Source organism: Sorex fumeus, unplaced genomic scaffold, assembly GCF_029834395.1.
Source record: "Sorex fumeus unplaced genomic scaffold, SorFum_2.1 ptg000006l, whole genome shotgun sequence".
Taxonomy (NCBI): Eukaryota; Metazoa; Chordata; class Mammalia; order Eulipotyphla; family Soricidae; genus Sorex; species Sorex fumeus.
The window spans coordinates 9,798,058-9,813,043 of NW_026606063.1; the positions used below are offsets into that span (position 1 = coordinate 9,798,058).

At 46.4% G+C, this 14,986-nt stretch overlaps 1 protein-coding gene across 1 annotated transcript in view; it reads right to left on the reverse strand.

Moving 5' to 3' along the window:
* The window catches only part of BABAM2 (BRISC and BRCA1 A complex member 2), a 417,702-nt gene that overhangs the window by 247,490 nt on the left and 155,226 nt on the right, over positions 1–14,986 (reverse strand). The window contains exon 6 of the mRNA XM_056123586.1: positions 3,435–3,509. Within this exon, the coding sequence (XP_055979561.1) occupies positions 3,435–3,509 (75 nt within the window). The remainder of the gene's footprint in view (positions 1–3,434; positions 3,510–14,986) is intronic.

Below are 14,986 nucleotides of genomic sequence, written 5' to 3' on the forward strand. Positions count from 1 at the left end.
GCAGGAACTACAGATCCAGAAACATATTAATGCTGCAATGCAGCCATTTCATCTAACAGAGAAAATTCACTTCATAGTACTTTGGGGAATGGGGAAGCTTTCCAGTTTGGCCAAATAGATTCCATCTTTCTCCAATCTGACTGGCAAGGAAAGCAGGAGCATTAATAATATAAAGTTAGAATTCCTGAGATTGAAAAAAAAAACATTAAAATTTGATTTTGACGAGAAAACAATCAGGGTGAATGTCTTTGGAGAAACAACAAAAGCTGTACCAAACTCAAAATCATAGAACAACCATCCAACCTGAGAGGGTCCAACCAACCAAAACAAAGCGAAGGAACTGAAAATTACGAGGGAAGGTGATTATAAAGCTAAAGTACTCTCATACACACAGGGATGATGGGAACGGGTGGGGCAGCTGGCTCAGTATTAAGGGGTTGTTCTCAACAGTGCTGGGAACTACGGAGTACCCAGCTCCTTAAGGGCTCTCATATGCTTCAGAGTCTGGTTTTAAGCGACCTGAAATAGAATTTTAATAAGAAAATACAGAGGTCAGTGAGGGAGCTCTAGGTGTTTCCAAGGAGATGACTTGTTATTCTAATGGAGTACAGCAAAAGCTAAAAGCCAGTTAATTATGCTTATTAATCAAGACTCAATATGTATATTTTCCCCAACAGGAATGCAGAGTATTGACATTAATTGTTGACTTCCATTTCACCTGAGCTGCACAGTTCTGAATTCAAAGTGGAAAACTATGCACTTCTACAATTGCTGCAGCCAGAATCTGGAAATACCCTGAGTTGATGTCTGAGTTGTCTGAGTACAAACTGGATAAAGGAACTATGGGACATCTACACAATGGAATACTACGCAGCCACCAGAAAAAAAAGAAATCATGAAATTTGCTTATAGATCAATGGACATGGAGAATATCATCCTGAAATGAGTCAAAGAGAGAGAGAGAGACAGAATGATTACACTCATCTGTGGGATATTTTAAAAGTGTAAGATGAGACTAATATCCAAGGACAGGAGAAACAGGGGCAAAAGAAGTCCATGGTCAGAAGCTTGCCACAAGTGGAAGGAAACTGGGGGTGGGGGGAAGGCAGTTAGGATAGAGAAGGGCCCACTGTGACAATGATACTTGGGAACAATCACTCTGGACAAGAACTGAGTGCTGAAAGTAGGTGAAGGGATATACATGATAACCTGTCAGTATCTGCACTGCAAACCATACTGCCCAGAGGAAATGAGAGAAAGAGAAGAGAGAGAGAAAAACAGAGAGACAGAGACAGAGAAAGACAGAGAGAGAGAAGCAGAGACAGAGAGACACAGACACAGAGAGAGCGAGAGAGCGAGAGAGCGAGAGAGCGAGAGAGAGAGAGAGAGAGAGAGAGAGAGAGAGAGAAGTGCCTGCCACAGAGGTCGGCAGGGGGTAGGAGGGCAGGGCAGGAGGGAACTGGGGATACTGGTGGTGGGAAATGTGCACTGGTGAACGGATGGGCGCTGGGTCATTAACTATGACTGAAACCCAGTCACGAACAACTCTGGAACAGTGTATCTCATGGTGATTCAATAAAAATCATTTCAAACTTTAAAAAAAAAAACTAGTCAGCTGGGAACTAAAAATCACAGTTCAATGCAGCCAAAAGAAAAAAAAAGAAAGAAAACACAAGAAAAGAAAAAGGCTTTAGTTAAGGGAAAAGAAAATAATTACCCCCCCCCATTGGACAGAATGTGAAAAGAGTGGTCCCTAATCTGTTCTCTTCTACCAGGGCATTTTTCCAATCACTATCAAAAGCACTGTAACACTGTCCTCCCGTTGTTCATCAATTTGCTCGAGCGGGCCCAGTAACATCTTCATTTTGAGACTTGTTGCTACTGTGTTTGGCATATTGAATACATCACGGGTAGCTTGCCAGGTTTTGCCGTGCGGGTGAAAGCAGTAACTATCCTATTCCTTGGCTAACATAACACGCAGAAAAACTACACGTTCTAGAAAGGGAACAGTCTTCTCTCTTAAACTATCATTAAGCATCATCAACTCTCTGAACAACAAAAGCAGAAAGTTTCCTTACATTAAACTAATGCTATCTACCATGCTGGAAAGCACCGAGGAGGGCAGACAAGCGAATCTTCAATCCCAGCCACATCCTCATCCATGATGAACCCTGGCCTTTGTCTTAAGACTTTCTGCTTGGAACTTGCTCCCTGGCTGGCTTCACAATGACCATAGCCCAGTCACTTGGATGGACTCTCCCTCTTCTCTGCATATCCCTTCACAGTAACGCATTTTTAAGACAGCCACATATGCATACATAATCCAGATCTAACTGGATTCAGGGTGTCTCCCAGACACCCAGCCCAACTTTGAAGGAGGCCTGAGATCAATTCTAATTGAAAGAAAGAACATGAAACATTCTTTAGCGTGTCAGTTAAAATGCCGCCCCATCTAAAGACTCCTCTGCTCGGGGCAGGTGGGTGGGGGGGAGAGAAACTCAACTCTCCCCCCTCCAAGGGGCTCCGGTGAGGACAACCAGGCGCGGGGGCAGGAGACTCTGCTGGGACCATGCTGGAACCACTCTCTACACGTCCGGAAGGACGGACCTCATCCATGGAAGAACTGGCAGAGGAACCCAGGCATGCAGGTCCCGGGGCTGAGGTCTCCAAGCCTACTCGGACTGGGACTGGACCTTCTCCACCCAGACCCCCCATCTTCCAGTAGGTAGGCATCACACCCACCAGCTGCCACCAGCGCCAGGTTTGTCCCATCAACGGCCAAGACACAGAGACTATAAAACCCAGCTCCCGGAAGCACGCGGCCACATTTGCAGCCGCACGACATCTTATTATCTTATTTTTCCTTTGGAGAACCTGGCAGGCTACCAGAAGTATCCTGCCCGCGCGGCAGAGTCTGGCAAACTTCCTGTGTCGTACTCAATATGCCAAATACCAGTAACAAGGTTGGGTCCCATTCTCCTAATCCTGAAAGAGCATTGAAATGGCTCTTTTAAAATCTCAGGGCTAGGAAGAAGGAGACGTTACTGGTGCCTGCTCGAGGAAATCGACAAACAACAGGATGATTGTGATTGTGATCTAAAAACTGCATATGTATCATACTTCTATAAAATTCTTTTGTCCCAGTTAAACTAAAGGTGATTTATTTCCCAACATTCAATTTTCTTATACTAGTTTTATCTTGTCATGAAATATAATTTTGAATATACTTTCAGAGCTATTTTTTAGCATTTAGGTAACAAATGGGTCTCCAAGCAATAACCAATTTTAGTAGAATTCCACATTTGAACAAATTTTAGCAAAGCAGTCATACAAATATTCCACTAAATAATTACTTTAAAAGCTTATTTTGTGTGCTCATACTGATATATGTATATATATATGTATATGTGTGTATGTGTGTGTATTATTTTTACCTTGAGAAGGTATGTGGGAATGTTGCTGAAATCCACAGGCAACTTCAAAAGGAAGCGAGCTGAAAATTCACCAGTCTGTGGAAAGAAAGGTATAATAATAAGATTAAAATCAAAAATAGACTGTGAACTGACAATTATAGCCAAGGCCACAAGTTCAAACTGTTCAAAATGCAGGCATCTTCTCTCTGGGCTTCCTAACAGAAATCAAGGGAATAAGTTTGGAGAAGTAGGCAGGGGAGGATCAAAAAGAACCATTAAATTATTAGTTACTAAAAGGCACAATTAGAATTCTGAAATCTGCATTTTAAATGTGCAATGAAATGACAATGCAGTAGTATTACCTTTTTGTTTTCCAAAATTATAAAAAGAATACATGAGTATGACTTTTAAAAATCCAAACAATAGAGGCAGATTCTGCCCCCCCACCCGCAGCCCCCCAGAGTCATCTGATTTTACTGAAGCATTCAGACCACTTTGTTAATATTTATTACACACAGGCTAACGACACTGATTAAAATCCTTTATAGCATGTCTGGAAGTACATTCAAAAGTCAAGTTTCTACCCATGTAAAGTAGCACGTTGGTGGCTATCCCCAGATAAATTCCAATTTCCTGCCAAGCTGTAAAGATCATTACCATCAACCAATATTCTCTCTATAGGAAAGATGGACAAAGGTTTGAGGATTCAAATCATTTTAACAAGCTACAAATAACTTATTTTTGAGAGAGAGAGAGAGAGAGCGAAATAAAGAGAGAGATAAAGAATCCTAATTCAAAAGTCTCCCTCTCATTTTCTATAATGGAAAGACCAGAGGATCCCCTTTTTTTTTCTAATTGGGGAAAGGAGCCAGAAGGCGCCTTGCATGCTGCTGAGTCCAGTTCAGCCCCCCTCCCATGGCACCACATGTGTGACTCCCCCCACCCCATGCAGAAGTCACACCAGCACAGAGCCAGGAAACAGCCCCTGAGCACTGCTGGGTGTGGCCCCCACAACCAACAAAATTAAACCCAAATGGGGCTGGCTCAAAGTTCTGGAGAGCATGATTTGCGTGCAGGAACCTTAGGTTCTACACCCAGAACTGCCCAGACACCCCCAAGCCAATGACAGGAGGCACCTCTGCGCCTGCCCAGGTGTGCCCCCACTCCCCAAAAGAAAACTTTCTGCATTCTAAGTGAGTTTTCCAGTTGGACTGTTGCGGTACGGTGGGCCCCCAAGCAAGCCCTGCAAAGGCTGCAGCCATGGGAACTGAGGTGGCAGGAGCTTAGCCTCAGCTCTCCGCAAGCCCGCATCTAGGAGTTTTTTTGTTGTTGCTGCTGTTTTTGCTTTTTGGGTCACACCCAGTGATGCACAGGGGTTCCTCCTGGCTCTGCACTCAGGAATCACTCCTGGCAGTGCTCAGGGGACCATATGGGATGCTGGGAATCGAACCCGGATTGGCCGAGTGCAAGGCAAACGCCCTCCCCGCTGTGCTATCTCTCCAGCCCCCACTTTAGGATTCTCATCTACTGGGCTTCACTAAGCTTGGACTAAGAACTCTGAAGATGATCCAGAACTATTGTAAAGACAGATCCTAATCCTTTCTACTGCAAAAAGAAAGTTCCTAGCATGCCCACTCCCAGCCCTTAAAAAGCAAATGCCTCAAACCCCTCTCCCCGAAAACTCTTTAAACAAAGTAAGCATTGACAAATACTTGAACAGCTCGAGGGATGAACGCAGCCAAGCCAGCCTGCACACCTCTGGCAGGGGAATCCACAGCGGTCGGAAAATACCCAAGATTTCGACCAACACCCGAGCAGAACTGGCTTCGAGGTCCCGGTCTGAACTGAAAAACTCTGACCTAAAACCTTGGAAATGAAAACAGAACTATAAACCTGAAGCTCGAAGGGTAAAGCTGAGAGCCCCCATCTGCAGGGCTGTTTACTGTTTGCTTTACAGCCTGACACCCGCTTTCAGCTTGCTTCGACTCTGGCCAAGGACAGAGCATTTCCACGTCCCACCAGCCTAACCGCAGGACTGAAACAGCTGGGCTGGGAAGCCCCTCCCGGCATGCATGTGAGGCCGTGGTGAGAAGCACGAGGAATCCTGAATGCTGGGCCGCAGCCCGGACCCCAGGCCCTCACACCCCAGCACCAGAGAGCCAGGAGGAGCCATCTGAGGACGGACAAACAGCCGGCATGGTCAGCAGGAAGGAAAGGCTGTGAAGGGAAACGCCCACCCTCTAAAAGGCTATTCGGGCCGGAGTAATAGCACAGCGGGTAGGGCGTTTGCATTGTGTTCGACCCAGGTTCGATTCTCTGCAGCCCATATGGTCCCCTGAGCACCGCCAGCAGTGATTCCTGAGCGCAGAGCCAGGAGTAAGCCCTGAGCATCACCAGGAGTGACCAAAAAAGAAAAAAAAAAGAAAAAAAAGAAAACGGGGGGGGGGGGGGGGAGATATTTTTGCTAACCTTTCTGTATCAGTATTGCAAACCACAATGTCCAAAAGGGGCAAAATGGGGGGAGGGGAGAGACAGAGACAGAGACAGAGAGCAAGAGAGAGAGAGAGAGAGAGAGAGAGAGAAGAAAAGCACCTGCCATAGAGACAGGCAGGGGGTGGGGGTGGGGATGGGGGTGATGGGAGGGAACCTGGGGACACTGGGCCTAGGAAATATCCACTGGTGGAGGGATGGGTGTTGGAACACTGGAGGACTGAAATCCAATCACGAACAGCTTTGTAAGGGTCTATCACACAGTGATTCAATAAAAAAGTAAAAAAGAAAGAAACAAAAAGTCCCCACCCTCTTGATTGAGCAAGGGCGGATCCAAAGGCCTGGTGTCGGTGTGAGGCTAAGTGTCCAGACGAGACAACTGCCATGCCCGGCCCAGGGTGACTCTTTGGACCCTGACACAAGGGACCACGTTCTGGAAAAAGACGAGAAGTCAGGGCAACAGGTAACGAGTAGAAGGGAAAGCGGGGCTGATGACACTCCTGCGAGGCCAGTGGGAGTTTCAGGATGTCAGAAGAACAGCACAGTCTTCCCTGAGGGCCATGGACAGTGGAGATGGAATCGGAACCGAAGCATCCGGATGCCCGGGGCAGTCCTTTTCTTCCCACCTTCTCTCAAACAGAACCAACCTCCTCTCTCCTCCTGCCTCAATCCCCCCAACATGGAAACATCATTTGAGGGCTCGCCTAACTTCACATCCCTCTTCAGCTCCTATGGCGTTTTTGTTCTGCTGGAGCGATAGCACAGCGGGTAGGGCATCTGCCTTGCAAGGCGCCAACACGGCCGACCCGGGTTCAATTCCTCCGCCCCTCTTGGAGAGCCCGGCAAGCTACCGAGAGTATCTCCCCTGCTCGGCAAAGCCTGGCAAGCTACCTGTGACGTATTCGATATGCCAAACATAGTAACAACAAGTCTCACAATGGAGAAGTTACTGGGCCCGTTCGAGCAAAATCGATGAACAATGGGAGGACAGTGCTACAGCGCTACAGTGAAAAAGTAGCCTCCACTCCCTCTTCATTATTCTATTCTCTTGAACACTCTCCGATAAGCCTTTCCTCCCCCACTCCAGTAAAATAATGGATCAAGGTCACCAGTGACCTCTCAGTGTCAAGCTCAGTGGTCATTCCTGGTCCATGTCACGTTCTGTCTTAACATACTTCACTGCTCCTTTTCTGGAACATTCTTCATTCTGTTTTTTTCGGGGGGGGGGGGGATGTTGAGCTACACTCAGCCGTGTTCAGAGCTCACTCCTGGCAGGCTTGGGGGCCATCGGGAGTGCCAGGGATCAAACCTGAATTGGCCACGTGCAAGGCAAGCACTACGCTGTAAACTAAGCTCTAAGTTGTACTATCTAAGCTGTACTATCTCTTCGGTCCACTCTGGAACATTCTTTACTTGGTTTCCAGAATCTCCCTCTCTCTGCTTCACCAGCCCCCCACCTCTGAGCACGGGCGGACACCAGAACTTAACCTTAGGCCTCCATCAACACTCCACAAGTACTTGTATCCAGACACAGGACTTAAATACCACTTATGGGGGAAACAAGTCCCCAGTGTTATCTCTCCATTCTAGACCTTTTATTAGAATGGGGAAATAAAGGTTTCTTTTACCCAGCAGCCCTGACTAAAAGTGAACTCTGGATTTGGTGCTCCTGCATTGGTATTTATTCACTGCAGTATACGGCATTTCACATCATTCTTTCTGTTTCATAGGCCAGATAAATCCCAGAAATCATCTTTGACCTTTATGATCCCACATTCATCAGCAGCAAATCCTGCTGACTCCACCTTCAGAAGCTTCCGCACCTCAAAAGAAGTGATGCCCAAGATACAAAGACAGTCCATGGAACAGAAAAGATTATTTACTTGATACACACCAGCATCCCATATGGTCCCCCCACCGGGGCCGGAGTAATAGTACAGCAGGTAGGGTGTTTGCCTTGCTCATGGCCTACCTGGGTTTGACCCCTAGAATACCATATGGTCCCCTGAGCACTGCAAGGAGTAATTCTTGAGTGCAGAGCCAGGAGTAACCCCTGAGCATCACCGGATGTGACCCAAAAAGCAAAAAAAAAAAAAAAAGAACCACCTAAGTAGCCCGGCCAGCTACCAAGAGTATCTCGCCTGTACAGCAAAGCCTGGCAAGTGCCCCATGACATATTCGATTTGCCAAAAACAGTAACAACAAGTGTCACAATTTGTTGTGAGACATTACTGGTGCCTGCTCGAGCAAATTGATGAACAACGGGAGGACGGTGCTACAGTGCAGTGCTACCCATCAGACAAGGGGTTAATACGCAAGATATATAGGGCAGGAGGAAGAGAGCGGCTTGCAATGCCTTCAAGAGCATTGAAGAAATAACTAAAAGGACAAAGAACCTCCAGCTACGAGCACATCTCTTTGATTCCACTATTCTTCCTGCATTAACATATGCCTCGGAGACCTGGACCCTACGAAAACAGGATGAGAACACTATTCGGGTCTCTCAAAGAGGAATCGAAAGAACTATGCTTGGAATATCACGATTCACTCAAATGAGAGATAGAATCCGGAGTTCTGATCTTCGTCAACGCTCAAGAATCAGGGACGCTGTCTCATTTGCCAAGACATCAAAAATCAGATGGGCTGGACACGTAATGAGGTTTACAGACAACCGCTGGACTAGAGCCATTACTGATTGGATTCCACGAGACATCAAAAGATCACGTGGACGCCCACCTATAAGATGGTCAGACTTCTTCGTCAAGACCCTAAATGATCGGTTTGAGGCTCTACATGTTCCTAAAACGAACAGATACCATTGGGCTACGCTAGCACGCAACCGGGATGAATGGAGACGTTACTGGCACCCGCTCGAATAAATCGATGAATAACGGGGATTAAGTGATTAAGTGATATAGGGCAGTGGCAGAACGTCACAAGAAAAAAAACCTCCAACTCCACCAAAAAATGGGGAAGAGAAATGAACAGAAACTTCCTCAAAAAAGAAATACAAAAGACCAAAAGGCACATGAAAAAATGCCCTACATTACTAATTCTCATGGAGATGCAAACCAAAACTACAATGCGATATCATCTTATAGCGCAGAGGTTGGCACACATCAAAAAGAACAAGAACAATCATCCGTGCTGGCGCGGATGTGGAGAAAAAGTGACTCTCGCTCATTGTTGGTGGGAATGCCGACTGGGCCAGTCTTTTTGGAAAACAACATGGGCATTCCTCATGAAACTAAAAACTGAGCTTCCACATGATTCAGCGACACCACTTCTGGGAATATACCCCAGGGGTGCAAAAATACAAAAACACACAGCAGCAATGACATCTGTACTTGTACGTTCATTGCTGCACTGTTCACAATAGCCAGAATCTAGAAACACCCTGAGTGCCTGAGAATAGGTGACTGGTTAAATAAGTATGGTATGTCTAGACAACTTCTATACAGTTACCAGGAAAAAAAAAAAAAGAAAAAAACTCATGAAACTTGCTTATAAATGGATATAGATGAAGCACATCGTGTGGAGTGAAATGGGTCCGAAGGAGAGGGACAGACATAGAATGGCCACACTCATACTGGGATATAAAACACATAGGACAGTAGAAACAAGGGCCAGGAGAACTGCTCCAGGGTTGGAAGCCTGCCTCAACGCTGGGAGAGAAGGCAGTTGGGATAGAGAAGGAACCACTATGACAATGACGTCTAGGAGAGATGGCTCAGGATGGGAGATGTGTGCTAAAAGGGGGTAAAGGGACAAACCATGATGGCCTCTCAGTGTCTGTATTGCAAACCATGATGCCCAAAAGGAGAAAAAGAAAGAGAGAGAGAGGGCGGGGGAGAGAGAGGGGCAGGCTGAGGGGTGGGGTGGCAGAAGGGATACTGGGGACACTGGTGGTAGGAAACGTACACTGGTGGAGGGGTGGGGGTTGGAACATTGTATGACTGAAAAGATCATCACCAGCTTTTTAACTTTTTAACTGTGTATCTCACGGCTATTCATATATATATATGAATAGCCGTGAGATACACAGTTAAATTATATATATGTATGAGCAAGTCTGTCTGTCTGTGTGTGTGTGTGTGTGTGTGTGTGTGTGTGTGTGTGTATGAGCAAGTCCTTCTCACCCGCTCCACAGCCACATGCCCAGAGGTGCCATCAACTCCAGCCAGCCTGACTAGGATCCTTGAGAAGCGTGTCAGCCCTGTCAACCACAGGCAGACAGAGAGATCCTCAGATTATCACCTCCTTCCTGCAAAACTTTCCCCTGAGGGGGATTCACTCCCTTCTGGAGCAAACTGAAGGTAACAAGATGAGAAGAGAGGGGAGGAAGCCACATCTATGGAACATGAAGAAAAAGAGCGTCAGGTGGGTGAGAAGGGTTGACTGAGGGACAGGCTGGCCCTTCTGGGGAGCTCGAGACACATGTCACTAAACTGAGCTGGCACCCACACTGACACTGGAGTTGCCCAGATTGTCTGCATGGCAGTCCTGCAGGAGGGGTGACAATCACACACACACACTCATGCGCGCACGCACGGGCACCCTTTCGTGACTCAACACGCATGTAATATGCAAGTGAAGTTGGTGCTGGGGACGCTGAGGCAGGTTTGGTAGAGGCATCAGTGTAGGCTATGATGACGGGGCGGGGAGTCAGCCGGCGTCTTTGTCAATGACAGTTTATACCCACAAGCGCCTCTGCCTGTCCAAAGTGCCTGTCTGTAGCTCAGAATGGTCAGCTCCAAACTTTTAGGCGGTTAGGCTTCATGTTTCAATATAGAAATACATATTTTCATACAGAGAGAAAGAGAAAGAAGAGAGAGAGAGAGAGAGAGAGAGAACAATGACTGAAATGGATTTTAAAGAGTGGAAGTAAATTCTTGCCCTTATAAGGTAATAGGAAAGATAATTACATATTTAGCACTTGGACTCATTTGAACTGCCAGTTTATTTTTGTCCAAGCACTGGATTTTAGCTCTTTTGCCCTATTTTAGCTTGTACAATATATTTTTATTCTACCGGCTATTTTAGACCAATGTTCCTTTAAAAATGTTCAAGCCACCCCTACTTTGTTCCTTCTCAAAAATGCTGGCCCTAGGACTAATATAATTTTATGTTTATTGGCAACAGAATGATTTATACAACTAAACTCAATAGAGAAAGACAAGCAGATCCCAGAGCAAATATAAATTTGTGTTTATCGGCAACAGCCTGATAAACATCTACAACGAAATTCACAATAAAAGAAACAATTTTGGCCCACTGGAAACCATAAAGAGCACTTTCTCAGGTCCCACTTTCAATACTACGATACTGTCTTCATTCTGCCCCTGAGAGAATAAAACAAACTGAACTCCCGCTTCTACCAGTACTGGAAACAAAGAATCGAGGATTCACTTTTCAGTTCTATGTCCCTGTGATGTGTGTCGATCGTCTCTGTGAAACCAAGCAAACGGGGCCTGAACACACACCTTAACAGAAAGCTGAATTATAAAATTATAGGAGGAGCAAAAGCGATGTGAAAAGTCCTTGCCGGGTTTTACCTCAGACCGTTAACTTTCCCCGTGTTTTTCTAGCTGAAGTTCCAACAGTTATTCAAGCAATTTATGGTCACTCTGTTGTAAAGCCGAAGACTGCCTCCATAGCAATCTTTCCTGTAAGCTGAAAATGAGACATTTAGATGCAGCCAAGTGAACAGAATAATTTGATTTTTTTTTCCTTTTTGTAAATCCTTGGTCAAATCTTCTCTTGGATGGATGCAGAAAATGATCTGACCTACGACTGCTGAAATGTCAGCCGCTCTGCCAACTGCCTTGATGGCAATTTCCCCAGCATTAGCAACCAACATGTGCATCCTTTCTGTTTTTCCAAATTACACTACATTGGCAAGTAACTTAGACGCACAAGACTCTGAGCCTTGGCAATTTACGCGGTCCACACTTTTCCTCCACTCACATGGCAGCTGTGTCATCGTCTGCGTCTTCCAGAAGCAGCAGGTCTACCGGGACTGACCTCGCCAAGGATGGATTCCAAAGACAGGTAGCTTGGGAAGGGAAACGTTTCTTCCTTTCTGGAGACTCTCGCCTTGGCAACAACCTGTCATCTGAGACACACCCTGCTCTTAGTACTCCCATCACCAGGGCCTAGGAAGCGGCCCAGAGTGGCCGGAACTTCAGCGGGCTCAGGGGAACTCTGATAACCGGTGACCTAACGCTGGGGACTGTTCCCCGGCAAATACATACACGGGAAAAGGAATACGGAAGTTCATCTACCTCCAAAGGTACTCCTTGTGCTTGACAAAATGTTTTCTTTTTCGCTTTTTTTTGGGGGGTCACACCTGGCGATGCACAGGGGTTATTCCTGGCTCATGCACTCAGGAATTACTCCTGGCGGTGCTCGGAGGACCATATGGGATGCTGGGAATTGAACCTGGGTCGGCCGCATGCAAGGCAAACGCCCTACCTGCTTTGCTATCATTCCAGTCCCCGACAAAACATTTTCTAAGACCCGTTGTTTAACTATCCCCCACAGCTCTTTGGTAAATATAATTCCTTTATATCTATTTTTTGCAGTGAGAAAATAAAGACCTAGAACAGTCAAGAAACTTGCAGATAGTCACTGAGAAGACGCCAAAGACTGCCGCCAACAGCTGGGCTTTCTTCACCCATTCATTACTCTAAGGAAGGGCGGGAGACAGCCCCGTAGACAGGAGAGACCAGCCTCGCCCTCCCAGAGCTTACACCCCAGATGCTCATCCGATTAACCCTCCCATCAAGTTACAAGCTGTGGCAAATGCCTTCAAAAAGGGGAGAGTTTTCTGAGTACTTCAGGAAGATTTGTCCTGTCTGGTTTGAGGGTTCTTTATCTTGAAGAAACCTTAAAAAGGCTGAGTCAGGGGCTGGAGAGATAGTCTAGAAGGGAAGGGATGTTTGTAATTCTTATCACAAAGAACTAATTTCATTGATGGGAGGCAGGGGGTGGCGAGGAAGAAAACCCCAAGAAGAAAATAGGCCACTAATCACCGGCAAGAAGCAAACCCAAAGAACAATGAAATATCACTTTATACCACAAAGTGACACTCAGGAGGAAGGACAAGAACCACCAGTGTCGGCCAGGATGCAGTGGGAAAAGGGGCCTTCATTCACTGCTGGTTCTTCCTTTGGAAAAAAACCAAGCGGACTTTGCTCAAAAAACTAGGAACTGACTTCCACTTTACCCAGCAATTCCACTCCTAAGGGACAAAAAACACAAGGCAGAAAAGTCACCTGCAGGCCGATGTTTACTGTGGCACTATTCACGGTCACCCAAGCCTGGAAATGACCCCCATGCCCAAGAACAGATGACTGGAGAAAGGAACTAGGGCACGGATAGTGGATTACCTGGCCATAAGAACACATAAAATCATCATGCAATTTGCTTCTGTGTGGGTGGAATCTGGAGAGTGTGGGGGGGGGGGGGGGGAAACAGCCACACAGAATGATCCAGAATGATCTCCTTATATGTGGGCTACAAAGAGACACCGTTGGGGAAGAAGGAGTGCCCAAAGAAACAGGAATGAAGAACGTGAGAACCGGTTTCCAGCAGGAAGCCTGCCACCCTGGGGAGCAGACCTTTGGATAGGACAGGGAGCAGGACACTGTGACAATGGTGGAAGAAATGGTCACTCTCTGTGTGTGTTCGGGTGGGGGGAGATGGGCTTGCTGCTGGAAGGGGGCCAGGTGTTGAGCATGGAACCCTATCAGTAACAGGAATATGAACCGCAGCGCCTAGAATATAAAATGAAAGGGCTTGTCAGAGGCAGGTTGGGGCTGTGAGGGAGACTGGGGACTCTGGGGCAGGACAGTGGACACTGGGGGAAGGGAATGGTGCTGGAACACCATATGCCCAAAGCCCAAACATGAAAAACTCTGTAATCCACGTAAACAACAATAACAAAAGGCCAAGCAAGAATATAGAGAAAGGAGGGGCTGGAGAGATAACACAGCCGGTAGGGCATTTGCCTTGCACACAGCCATCCCGGGTTTGATTCCCAGCATCCCATATGGTCCCCTGAGCACCGCCAGGGGTGATTCTTGAGTGCAGAGCCAGGAGTAACCCCTGTGTATCGCTGGGTGTGACCCAAAAAGCAAAAAAATAAAAAATAAATTTAAAAAATATATAGAGAGAAAGGAAATACAAAGGACAAACCATTGGGGGCGGGAGTGGAATGTTTGCTCATACAAACTACAGAGTACAACTGACGTTTCCAGGGAGATGGGGGTGGTCCATATGCGCGTTGATGGTGCATGGCCACATCTTTCCCCACTGTGCTGATGAGAGGCCAGGTGACAAGGACTGTTTTGCCTCATAGGGAGTGTCAGATCCCTCAGTCATTTAAGTTTTTCTTTGATCTGCATTCATTATTTTGACTACACTGTGCCCTGTGCTCTTTTTTAACTTTTTCCTTAGGTTTTCCTAAATTTGAGGTGGCTGTGATTCTTGAATCTGTAAAGCCGTGTCTTTCACCATACTGGGAAATAACTGAGCATTATTTCATCAAATATTTCCCTGCTCCTCTTCTCCTCTCCTTCTTGGTCGATGTCCGATGAGTTGGTTTTTGGTCCCATAAGTCCTTGAAGTTCTGCTTCCCTGCTCTGCAAGTATCAACTCCCCTCAAATCTCTCTGCTGGCATCTGAATCGCTCTAATTCCTTCGCATAAAGGACTGTATAATTGGTCCAGACCATCGAGTCGCTATTTGTGGAAGCACAACCGGAGCGAGATACAAAGTGGAACTTGAGAAAAATTGACAACGGTGCTATTGCTTTGCCGATAACACTGTGGGCAGACAATGACTCTCGTTAAATGGAGAGTGACTTCACAGATAACACTTTGGTGATTCAATGGGAAACACACATCATCTTTTTATGAGTTATCTATTGCTGAGTATATCATCGGCCCCCAAATACACGTAATCACTAATCTAGCAATTTCACTACGTTAATTTAACTTCCAGATAGTTAAACACATGGACATGGCAAAGCCTTGGACTACAGAGCAAGCCAGTGACCTCTCGGGGACACGGGGTGGGGG